At 32.0% G+C, this 13,305-nt stretch overlaps 1 protein-coding gene across 4 annotated transcripts in view; it reads left to right on the forward strand.

Moving 5' to 3' along the window:
- The window catches only part of LOC116772247 (tyrosine-protein phosphatase Lar), a 210,186-nt gene that overhangs the window by 86,852 nt on the left and 110,029 nt on the right, over positions 1-13,305 (forward strand). For all 4 annotated transcript variants that reach the window (XM_061522132.1, XM_061522133.1, XM_061522134.1 and 1 more), the window contains exon 3: positions 10,359-10,467. In XM_061522132.1, coding sequence (XP_061378116.1) covers positions 10,359-10,467 — 109 coding nt within the window. The remainder of the gene's footprint in view (positions 1-10,358; positions 10,468-13,305) is intronic.

Raw genomic sequence — 13,305 nt, forward strand, 5'->3', positions numbered from 1 at the left:
GGTTTTGGTAACGACCAGATTTAATAAGCAGGAGCACAACTGCATTGCGGCTTCACTTCACTAATGTGTCTAAATTGATGAAATTGCTTGCTGGCGAGACGCAATGGAAATAGCATGGTATTAGTTGTTTTTCAATATAATTAATGTTTACATGATTTTCATGATATTAGTTTCTCATTGCTTATTCGATTAAACCGTGTTTGAAAATAGTTTTACTAATTTTGATTTGTATAACTACACAAATAAAAATATCGTTCAATTAGATAATTTCAGATCTTAACCGGCTGCGTTTAATGTGAGACGAACAATAATACTGTATGTTGTATTGTTTTTGTACGTCTTCCTATCTAAGATATAATTATCTACAATAGAGAAGTATCGCCAGAAGAAAATTACAATTTTCTTTATAAAATATATTTGTTTCGTCTGTATTATACTCATATTTCTTTAACATTTCATTTAAAAATAATTTATATTAAGCGTAGATTTGTGGATTCCAAATAACCTCATAAAGTATAAACAAGTTTGTTTTATTGGTCAAAAAGTTGCAACGTTTCGCAGAGATAAATGTATTACGTTATGCAATATATTCTCTTGGTGCTGTTGATTCACGTACAGTTTCATTAAATTTTATTATAAATTCCTCATATTTATTAAATTGACCTTTTCAGTGTTATATTGTGTAAGCAAAAAATATTTGTACACACCTATACATATACTTTGCATTTAGCACAAAAGTGTATATATATATATTGTATCATTCAAGAGGTTTTCTGTTGTAACATTCCTGTATTAATAACCTTCCGATTAAGTTGCCTTCATTACAGTATATCAATCACGTAACAGGTCAATAACTCAATCAAGTCACCGAACATTCTTCCAAACATCAGTTTCATACAATTTATACAATGCTCTCATACATCTGTCATTGTCAATATTATGACAAGGACGTTTTCAGATAAGTTTTGAACTGACGTAAGTCTGATGGAATTAAAAAATATTCTTCGTGGATACGTTTTTTATTTTAAATATTGCTTAAAATAAAAAAAAGTTATGCAAAGAGCATAACTTTATTATATATAGTATTAAGTTTCTTAACTTTCAGCATATAAAACATGTTGCAGTATATTTTTGAAGGGGAAGTGTTTTGTTCCTTCAGACGTGAATAAGGTTGATGGTAGGTCGGTAAGCGTCGAGAGTTGGTATAACTCATAGATTTATAGAGGCCGCCCGGAGAGTTCTAAATCTATATTTTTTCTTTTCTCTTCCAACACCATGATCTACGGTTCGAGTTTCACATCATTTGAAATTCAGATGGTCCTTTTATGTAATATAAATGTCATTGGTGGCTGCTTTATTAGTTCACTAGTTTAAATATGACCCGCTGAGTAAAAACAATACTTTCTACTTAGATATTTTTATGACTAATAAAATATTTAAATGTAATGATCTTCTACAAGATCACTATGACACAATTTCCATTAATGGTCACTTAGTATAAAAACGTTAGCATAAAGCGAGGTTCTTTACTTTCTCATTTTCTTTTAAAGACGCATTAAATATTACAAGACTACGATTATGTAAAGTAAAAATCGAAATCATTACACTTACTGAGTCTTTGGGTCGCTCGTTGTGAGTGTGCACAGAACTTAAATGACGATAGTTCCAACTAAAGCTTTAGGGAAGCATATTAGGTACCGAACTTGAAGCAGCTATGCGCGGGCACTATTTCGTCGTATTTCGAGGGTTTTGAAAACTAGCTCAAAGTTTTTTTCATCACTTTTAATATAGTTTATATTTATTTTGTAAGCATCCCATTACGATGTTCGGAATTACATATTCTCCTCGCTACTAATTATGTCGCAGTTACGGTTGTTTTTGAACTTGTATAATGATTTATTTATAAAATAATTGCGTAAATAGCATTTAAGACTTTTATAAATTGTTAATAAGGAAATAAAACGTAACTAAAAAAAATTATTTTAAAAACAACAGACGTTATTTAAAACATCGAAAATATGTTTCTTAAATCCTTCTTTATTGAATCTGCACGCTGTTCGTTTCAACACGTTCCCATCTTAAAGAAAATACGTTTTATTTCAGTAATCGAAAAATGTACTAGTGTTGATATTTGGCACGCAGCCACGACCAGAGATCCTGCACCAAATAATAAGCACCTGCAAGGAAGATGTGGTTAGAATTACATTTCAAATGTTCAGAATTCATGAGATGTAATATTTTATTGCAAGTTTAATAGCATTATTTACTGCTCAATAAAATTTTGTCCCAACTGGCTGAATTGATATTCTCAAGTTGCTTATATTGCTGACTCATATATATATAAAGTGTGTTTACAATTTGTATCAATAATATAGCGACACGATCTTATTTATAATTCACTACGCTACAGCTCTCTGTTTTTTTTTTTCCGAATGAACACGGATTTTTTTTCTCAGAAATCAACTAATTGCCTTTTGCTTCGTACACTGATAAAATGGTTGTATCCATTCTATTTGAGTTCAATTCAATTCGTGTTCAATACAATACTCGATGCTTCCAATACACATACCTATATATTGTTTGTTCATATTTACGTTGTTACTTTTTTAACACACCATAATGCTATATTTTTAAAACCTCGAGATATAGGATTAGTATTATAAATTAATTAAATTATGTTCAGTTGTTGTATGGTATTGATCGATTTTGTTTCACTTTAATAAAATCTATAAATTTAAAAATAAACTCGAATTACTTTTATTATATCTTTTAAGAATATTGTTATATAAAAGTGATGAAAATTGATAAGCTTGAAGTAAATTATAGGATTGTAACAGTCGTTATATTAGTAATAGCAGTGTCCGGTGCGGGTAGTTTCTCAATAGAAATCTGATCCAACAAGCAAACTAAACTGCACTTACATAGATTTAAATGCAGACCATAAAAATGTTGAACATATTGGATCCACGGACACTAAGTCAGACTTATCAAGCTCTATCAACCTCACCCATTTATTTCATTCTCGCCCAAGATTCTATCGTACGAGCGATAGTGTCAAACCGGCCATGCAAATGTAACTGTAGCACTATTTAAATTTTACCTGTAGGTTACCATATGTAGATATTTGTTTGTTACCCAAAAGTTCATATCTAGTTTTAAGAACAGAAGCTTTTTTTGACAATTGTGTTGGATTATAAATGTTAAGCCTTAGGTTTAATATTTTTGTATAAATATATTTTGTCTGTATTGAATCATCGTTATGTAAACGAACATAATATAGACGAAATGTTTGAAAGTAATAAAAATGTAAGTTAACTGTAAAGATTTTTTTAAATTACTTAGTAAGTACATTTTTCAGATAATAAACATAATTATTTTATCTTTTGTCCATGTGAGAATCGACAATTGTTGCATTTATTCTTTTTGTAAAGACCGTTCAGAACCGTGCGAATGATTGATGTTTGTTTTAAATATATTAATTTTATTCTTCATTTATCAGTATCGTTATAAATAAAGCAAATACGTATTGTGCAGTAAAAGTTAAATGGTTAAATTTTTGTGACAATCACCTCAGTATAGCATACATTGGCATCAACATTTCCAACGGAAATCTAATTGAAACAATCAAACAGATAATAATTCGCGCTGCTATTGAGCACGTTTTGATACAAACTTGGTTTATTCGTGATAAGGTTATCGGCAAAGCGAATGCTCAGTAAATTAACGGTAGGTACGGTTGTATATCAAAGAACGAGTAATTTGCGAATTCCAATGTATGGTTTTAGTTGGCGATTTAATTATGCACCTTCATAACAGAAATACTGTATTCGTAAATTCACAGCAATAATATTTGGTTCGCTGAGAGATATGGAAAGAGGCTTATTAATTTCCCATCTCGGAGAATTTAATCTATCATGGAAGTGCTTATTGAAGGAATGTGTTGAAAATTAATAAACGGAACAAATATTAAAATAAATAAAAAATTTTGTTATCCAAGAGCTAGAAGATTTAATTTCGAATGTGCACTATTAAATTCGGTTAAAGGAGTATATAAAAGAAGCGAATATTTATTCCAAATTATATATTTGGAGCACAGCCCAGATTGTGTTTCATTTAATCTAGGCTAATATGCCTCGAATATGGGCTGCTCGTTCTCAGTCAAAGCGGTTTGCTCGTTAATTGTCAAAGTTCCGGAGCCCCCGGCGTTATGATATTAATGTTAAGTCAGTTGGCGTTTAACGTCTGTATTCCTATAAATGGCTCGATGACAGCATTGTCGCTGTCTCATTAGTGCTATCGATCGAATATCTATTGATAAAATAAATTTTTAAACAACTGACAAATACTTCTCGTTAGATTTATATAAAACATCAATAGAATAAGATAGCGACCAATATCGCATGCTAGTTAAGTAATCGTCAATCGATTATAAGTAATGTAATGCTCGGTAAAGTTATAATAATAGAATATTATAATATATATATGTTAATAAAGCACATAAAATAATCTTTTTTTGTACGTTATACTACAGTCACCTTCCTGCTATTTATTTATTGAAAATTCCTTTACTGGTACATGATTTTTATACGAGCATAGTGTGTTATATAATTTGGGAATCTGTCGCATAACTTCTACAGAATTACATTTTTTTAGTAATATAACGTAATTTTGTATATAGTATTGTTGAGTTTAGTTATCCTTAAAATACATTCGTTTATAATTGTGGCTGTCACAAAAATAAGTTGACGGTTGAGCGACATGTTTTTTAAAATTAAATATAAATAAATGGACACGAATGTTGCAAATATTTAGATTTTAGCGTTGCTGGAAAGTTAAAATTTATGAAAAACATTAGCCAACAATGAATCGATTTACTAATAATAGTAACATTTATTTAAATACTTCTGTTTAAAATTCATAATTCAAGCTTTTTGTGTGTGTCGGATCAATAAAAGATATTAAAATATATCTCGAGTCTCGTCTGTTAATACGTATCTTCAAAATTTCGTACACATATAAAATTCCATAGTTAAAAAAAGAAATAAGGTGTATGTACGAGTAAATTTACTAATCTTATCAAATAAAAGTATACCGGCGATAACTCACAACTATGTAGAAAATTAAGTTAAAGTATCTCTCGTATAAGATCAGCAAATTGATATTTTCGTCAGGGCACGTAATATCACAGGGAATATTATATGAGAATAAATTTCGAGCACCATTAGGCAAAATATTATCTTCATATGCCCCAAAACAATCGTAATTACGTGTTTGAATCGCGTAAGTTTCGAGAGTGTAATAACATTGTAGATTGTGTCAAGGAATATTATTGCCGCTGAAGTTAACTCGACGTACGTCATGATAGCGTTTGTTTTTTCCTCTTCCAGAGTTATTACTTATTTATAAAGTAATCGTAGACTCACGGTATAAGAAAGTTCTGTTTCGTTCTCATTAAACTAGTGTATTATTATAAGTAGTATTGCATTCGAGGAGATCCCAAGTATATAATTAAGAGCGTCTATTTGAGTTAATCCTCCGGGACAGCAGTCGTTCAGAGATGTTAGCATATGAATACCAAAACTCATTAAAATGACAAAGATCACGTCTCCAACAGACTCAATTAATCATTGTGTATACTGATTAACATTCACATTCAAATAACTTATCTTGTTAAAGGATTTACATCCAGATGGAATATCTTAGTTGTTCTTTGTCATCTAAGTTCGCGGGCCGCGTTCGCTCAAAACTTTGTATTTTTTTTAGTTTGAATTGTTTTTTCAATTGTTCGTCGAAAACAAATAATCTTCTGGTTTTTTCGTTTGCAAGGGTCAAACGAGAAAACCATTACTTAAATATAATAATAAAAAGAAAGATGTTTTTATTCTTCAGACGAAATGTGAGAAACTAGATGATTTGTGTTCGTAAGAACAAAATTTGTGATATTCTTGTTGAAAATCTATTAATATCATAGAAATTTTCTCATATACAAGACCCTTTCATTGTGTATAAACATGTTTATTTATTTACTTGTAATAGCACTTACCCCACAAGTTATTCACACGACACATTTCCCGTTTTCGTGTTCCCGATTCCGAGTCCACTGCATTGTAATAACTGCATTCTTACGGATATTGAATTTTCATATAGACCGTTTGTTATTGGAGCCTTTTTTATTTATTCGAACACTTTATCCGGCGACTGTTGACAGGAAATTAATGCGTCGGCTGATTCAATTTGTATTATCGTACGTCGCCATTCGTTTTGTGGAATTTTGTGGTGCTGTTTAGTTCAAAGCATCGGTATTGTATGAAACATGAGGCTTTTATTTTTAAAAATATGTTCATACCTATTGGTATTGGAAGATAAGATGTTTTTAAAAGTTAATTATATTTTATTGAACTTATTAATATTTCTTACAAGTATTTTAAGCGTTGAGCAGTGTGATTTATTAAGTTACAAATTTTGCAAATTTGTGATTCAAATAGTAAAAAATCTCAATCTCTTAATGATAAAGTAATATTAAAGCTAAAATCATATTAATTTGTTCTGTTCCGTTTTGTCAAAACGTTCGGGCACAATTTTGACAAACGAAAAATATAAAAACAGCTGTGATCGACGCCCGAGTTTTACAATGTTTTGTTTTGTTTGACAAACAATAACAGTTGTCCATAGTATGGTGGGCATCTATTGCAAACATTGTTCTAAATTCTGATAAACATATACATACAAACACACCGCTGACGTGGCGATGTAGCGAAACGGATTCCCGTTTACCGAGCACGCTGCGTATTCCAACTACGGTTACTGTGTCAATCGCGGTTACAATAAAAAGTGAATGACAATTTTTGTTGTGCAAAATTTTTTTTGCTCTTAGAGTTTTATTGCCAAACTCAATCTGCCTTTTTACTTCAGAGTGCGGTATACACATTTTTTGTGTTATGTATGCTCTAATCTCTCTCTACAGCTGTAGCATAGAACGTCTGTTAAATCATTGTGAACTAAAACAATCACTGTTTCCGAAGTCATCGTCGAAGACAATTCAACATTTATGACATTGGCCTATTAGTGACGTCACACCTCATTTAGCTTCACAGAACATTATCCGTGGTCACGTGACCACTGTCTAAATGAGCACGCAGGTCTAATGGTGCATAAAATGACCGCCAGAACAGCCATTAAACTAAACGACGAAGTCGCTAATAGCTTATTACTATGCTCTATTAAGATGCATATTGAAGCTTTGAGCGGTCTCCGCACACGTGGCCTGGATTATACTATGTCTTGTTTTGGTCGGATTTCCACTTTATATTATTACTGTTTTAATATCCATTTCATATTACTATATAAATTAATGTGACGTGCAACTTTTAAAACAAAAATATTTTAACATGCAAATATATATTTATTTTGTGCAATGTGTTAGTTGTGAAATTTTATAGATCGTCAACTATAGTTTCGTACTGTAAGATAACAGGCTAACGTTTTAAAAACGCTCGTATCATCTGCTAATAGACGAGATAATATGTTGCTATATACAAAAAAATAAATTTGTAGAGTGGTTATTTAAAAAAATCTACTATTAAAACAAATAACGTATTGTCAAGTTATTGAGAACCAACAGATTAAAATAGAGCCATTGAACGTTTATCTTATTATTTTAGATCACCGAATATTGGCTTAACTTTGTTTCTTTGTCTTTATTATGTGGATTTTTATATCAATAAATAAATTTTCTTTATACGTGAAGGTAAAATTATGTTTAGTTTTATACAATATCTAACGTTAAGAGTTCTTTCAATTTAATTAAAACATTCAACTCCTTAGTTTCCGCAGGTGTTATACAGAATCATGACTGTGTCAGGTCAGTGAAATAATAGCTTCAATAATTTGGAAGTTGGAGTATCTTTTAAATTAAGTCAACTTCCACTATGCATATACCCTGAGTTGGCCGGTCACACCTGCTCCCATTCTTATTGAATGTTATAACTCCTACAAACTATACTAAACACGTCCCACTCGCACGTTCCCAGTGTGTCATATCCGTCCCTCTCTAACAGTGAAACAGAGAATTCTTTATTGAATTTCAAAGCATTCAGATGAAGTAAGGAAGTTATTCCAAGTCAAACTTCAGTTTTCATAAATGATAGTGTCGTTGAAATTTAGATCTGCAGTTTCCTTTTTTCATTGAACGCTCTCAAACCTATATACTTAGATAAAGCGGGTAGAAATAAATTTAGTGTTTGCATTAGACTGTTTTAAAATACTGTCATATGTTAACATAATATAGAAGTACGATCAAGATGCACTGGTGTTATAGAAACATATTTAACGTGCACCTTGCAATCCTCAACGGTCATTAAGAATTTTTATTAAAAACACGATAAGAACCAGAAGCTTCACTTACTTACAGTATTTTCTACTAAGAAAGAAACGTAAAATATAAAAATAAATTAAAAACTTTATAATTTTTAAGAAACTTACGAGTTGAAATTTAATTAAAAGTGCAACATTTCGATTAAACAAACTTAACTCATTATAGCGAAATAACCCAATAGTCGCTTTTCCACTGGCCTACTTAGAATGGAGCAAGCTTGGGGGTGTCGCATGTAACTTACTTCGATATTAATTATTTCACGGTAATGATTAACGGAACCTTAAATGATTACATAATATAGGAGGAATTATACGTTTGTGAGTGTATTTTGGAACTATCTAAAATTTATATATTAACTGAAAATAACTTAATGTTTGTCTGAAACTTTATTATAACTGAATTGCTGACCTGGTTTGAAGAAATTCGCCAGGATTTCAAATAAGATCGGGGAACATAGTAGTCTATATTTAGTTACTGCAGCCAATCGCCATGCAGATATTATATATATATACATTTATTAATCACTAGTATACTAATATACATGTGTATAAAAATAGAGACTTGTCTCAAATAAATATGAACACTATTACTAATACATATAGGAATTATTATTGCTCGTTGACAAACGTAACATGAATTTATTGTTACATAGACTTTTGAAAGCCTAATTATTTTTATTCATTGTGAATTTATATTTCTCGTACAATTTTAGTGATTCGATAGTCTTGTGTTCATTATATAAAACAATACGACTCATTGACGACACTAACATAACTTTATATACGATTTATATTTACGAATCACTTTATCTATTTAGTTGACGACTGTACTTAGTTGATTATTAGAAGTGTAACTTGTGATTTTTTTCTTTTTATTATATAAGAACTAATATCACTTTCTCTACTAGTTACATAAAATTTACTGTGTGAATTAGTTAGGGTTACAATACTTTGTACTTTAGCACAGATGTGGTTAAATACTAGGACTTGTTATGAAATTCAATACCAATTTATATTCGTGGCCCAATGCACTGTATCATATTATAATCATATGCTACGGAACTACTGACGCGGCTACAATGTATCTGCTAGCTACGAACTGCTACGCGGTGCTACGACTGACTTATGCACGCTATATGTTGATACAACAATGAATGTATTATTCAATAAATGTGTTTTGAAATTGCTGTTACACTACAAATCAAACCTCGCTGTGATATATTAAAACTTTTCAAATATCAAGAATAAAATCCAATACATGAATAAAAATATTAAATAATAATAGTTATTCTGCGCTTTCCAATTCCATACCGTACAATGTTCGACATCAACAACGTACGGATTTATATCTGTATGTTGATGAGTGAATTCGTTTCAATCTAACTTCAGGTGCGAACTAAGTGAAACGAGGCCTATAACTTTTATGTCAACAAATAAAAAATGTGTTTAATGAAAAGGAAGTTTGGTTGTAGTGTCGCCAGACGAACGTATAAGTGTCAGAGTGTCAGAGTATACCTAGCATCCAGTTGAGATAAGGAAACTATATAACGATGGAATATGGTTGAATAGAAGACATCATCGCGAACTAACTGTGCTTCCCCTTAATTATAATGCGCAGTGAAACATCCTAGCGGACACGAGAACTGACGATACATAAACAAACATAAAATATATATATATATATATATTTAGCTGTAAATAAAATATATAGTTACTAAAAGTTGTCCTTTACAATGCTCTCTTAGCCTAATATTTTGAATATTTAAATCATCGAAGCGGTTGTCGTATTTTTTGTGATAAAAATTATTGTTAGTATTAAAGAAAAAAAAAATTGTCTGTCGTTCTAATATTAAGTGGTTAAACTGGGTTGTGATGTGTATAGTGTAAGTATTAAGGTAATGGTAGCTGGTGGTGGTGGGGTGTTATGTTACGTGGCTGCGGTGTGATGTATTGTTCGGTGTCCTGTCAAGTTTTGTTCGCTGCAGGCGCAGGCGCAGACCGGCGCCACTAAGATGCTAGAGCGGCGTCGCTCGAACCACCGCACTGCCGCTCTACTGATAGCCTGCCTCTTCCTCGTTCAAGCCCACGCCGCGGGTAAGTTCTATTATAGTATTATTTCTTCGCAGATTCCTATTTGTTTCCTATCAGATAAAAGTTCTTCTAAAATCTATTAAAATGGCATGTGTCATAAAATAAGTCTTCATTAAAAATGAATAGGAGTCTCAGGAACTCGCATGCTATAAAGTATAACAAAATGTTGCATTACTATTTCGGTATGTGAAGAACAGTTGACTAAATACTGGCACGGCACTATTTTATAATAATTACAGTTAACACAATATATAATACATATTTAATATTGTATTCGGATGTGAGTTAGAGTTGGTGTAGTCAAAATATATGTATTTCTTTTTGTCTGAATTTAATTTATCTTTGAATACAAACTGTTATTTGCCGTTGTACTGTATAGTCCGCTATTGGAAAGTGGCTGTAAAAAAAAATATACAAATCCACTTTCATGTCACTGGAATATATATGAATTCAATTTACAAGTTGTCAAGCAGTTTTTATAAAATGAATAAACCAATTTGGAGTGAAAATACTCAGGAATTATTCGTTCCTTTTGAAGGGAACCAGATAACCGAGTGATTAATTCGAAAAGACTATATATATAATAAGATCTCATGTGAGAACTTTTACAAACTGTGCTACAATAACAAGACTAGTGGACAACCTTGTTGGTTTATAACACGCGTGACTTCGCATCGAATGTTAACGACCAAGAGCAGTTAGATATTAAATGGAAACATACATTTCTAAACTGAGAAATTCTAAACAACTCTCGCTCTCTCACCTCTGTTTTCTATATAATAGTGAAAGAGATTATTTTATAACAATCACTTTTACTTTGAACCTGGATGAACAAAATTACCATAATGCCCTTTCACTAAACGTCGTAATGATGCTTATGTGGGATCATAACACAAGCGAACGAAGGGTTAAATAGTGGTTCCGTATGAACACGTCTCCTGTTCCATCATTAGCATACAGGGTACGTTATATTAACATAAAAGTCCAACCAAAAATCGCATCCGTTTCTCAGGGCTACCGTACCCTTTCCTGAATAATTATCTCTCACTGCTTTATGAAAATGAGATATTAAAATGGCTTCACGCGTCTATATTAAATGTTGAGCTTTTATAGCAAACGTACAATGTTACAGATAGAAATAATAATGCAGCCATTTGCGTATAACATGCCAATTACATGTTAAACTGTGGGTAAATGAGAATTTTATATTCTCCACAAAGCCGTAATTGGAAATTGTTACGATAAAAACACTTACATTTTGCTACTTCGACAAGAGCTCTTGACATTCATAAATATTATGCAAAATAAGGTAATCATGTACTTATTTATTCAAGCGATGTTATCCGATGAAATTTATTTTCATTCTTAACACGACTCATCGTTTATGAATATATTATTATGCTACTTAACGTTCATAACATTGATCTAAAGTCTGAAAAATAGATTTAGTTATCTCCAACAAGTACCTAGTACAAGCAACAGCCTCTAACAAGAGGTGCAGACAGATATTGACCTGTGTGAGAGGAGGTGAGTTTATTGTTATTATATTTCTTAAATTGTTATAATATCATCGTTAGAGACACGCGGCGGATCATTTGCATAAGCGAATGGAGCGCGGCTGCGTCGACGATAAAACGACCCAAACCCAACTTATGAACGCAATTAATGAACGGAATGATACAACAACCCAGACGGAATCACCCTTTTTATAGAACCCTATACAAATTGCATTATGACTTCAACATTAAGTTTCGATTAAGAACTTTATTGCGATCGTAAAGCGCGAAAGAGAAATGGCCAGCGTGCGCCTGTTGGTTCAAGTAAAAAAGATTTCGTATTAGATCTTTACGACGGCGAAGGAAATATATTACAAACGTGACTATGTTCGTCGGTCTCGATAACGCCCGTCGAATCGATTCGTCGAAAAAATTACGCAGCCGACGAGTTTGATTTGCATTTTAATATGCGCAAGGGGATAACGCGAAATGAACCTGTCAGATTGTACTAGAGTGATGCCTCGGCGAGCCGCCTCCATACAAGGTACTTAATAAACTCTCTGTTTCTACATTAATAACAGATTTAGTCTTTATAGTAAAGCAACAATTAAAATTGATATTTACGTCACACGCTCTAGGTAGGTAACAACTTGTTATAGCAAACATAATATTGTTTTTGTGATACCAAATATCATTAAATCTAAGCACGCATTTCAAATCAAAAGTGACCTCAATCGGGGGAAATCATATAAATTATTTAAAATGGAACGTTACTCGAACCCCTCGAAGATATATTTCATAAGTAAATAAACCACATTCAGAGAAACAACGTGCGCTGGAGATAATCTAAATGCTAATAAAGCTTCACCTCGTGTCTGGGATTTGAGAGCCATTTTCGTTTAGATGACACTGTTCTGCTAACTGATGTTTCGATGAAATACATAATGGCGGTTCCTTATTCCTTGTCACTATTGCTTATTGCAGCGTAATTCATATTAATCCGTAATCTTTTCAATAATCACGGCCGCTTTTCGTTCGGGTTCAATAAATCACGAGACCAATACTCGTAATGATATGAGCCTAACAAACATAACATAACATAACATGCCAATTGCCATAGACCTTGCCTTTTCAAGTGATCCTTCGCTCGACGTAAGTAATCACCATTTTATATCAAACATGGAATTCTAATGAGACCCTCAAATATAACATTTCGCCTCACCGCCCCGAGCGATCCATGAATATGTATGAACGGTAATTCAAAGGTACTTTTGTATAAGTGTTATTGTTTTGCGTACAATTCGTATCGGAGTATCGGCTTGCTCCCGGCTATGTATATTTAGTG

The sequence above is a fragment of the Danaus plexippus genome, chromosome 12, assembly GCF_018135715.1.
Source record: "Danaus plexippus chromosome 12, MEX_DaPlex, whole genome shotgun sequence".
Taxonomy (NCBI): Eukaryota; Metazoa; Arthropoda; class Insecta; order Lepidoptera; family Nymphalidae; genus Danaus; species Danaus plexippus.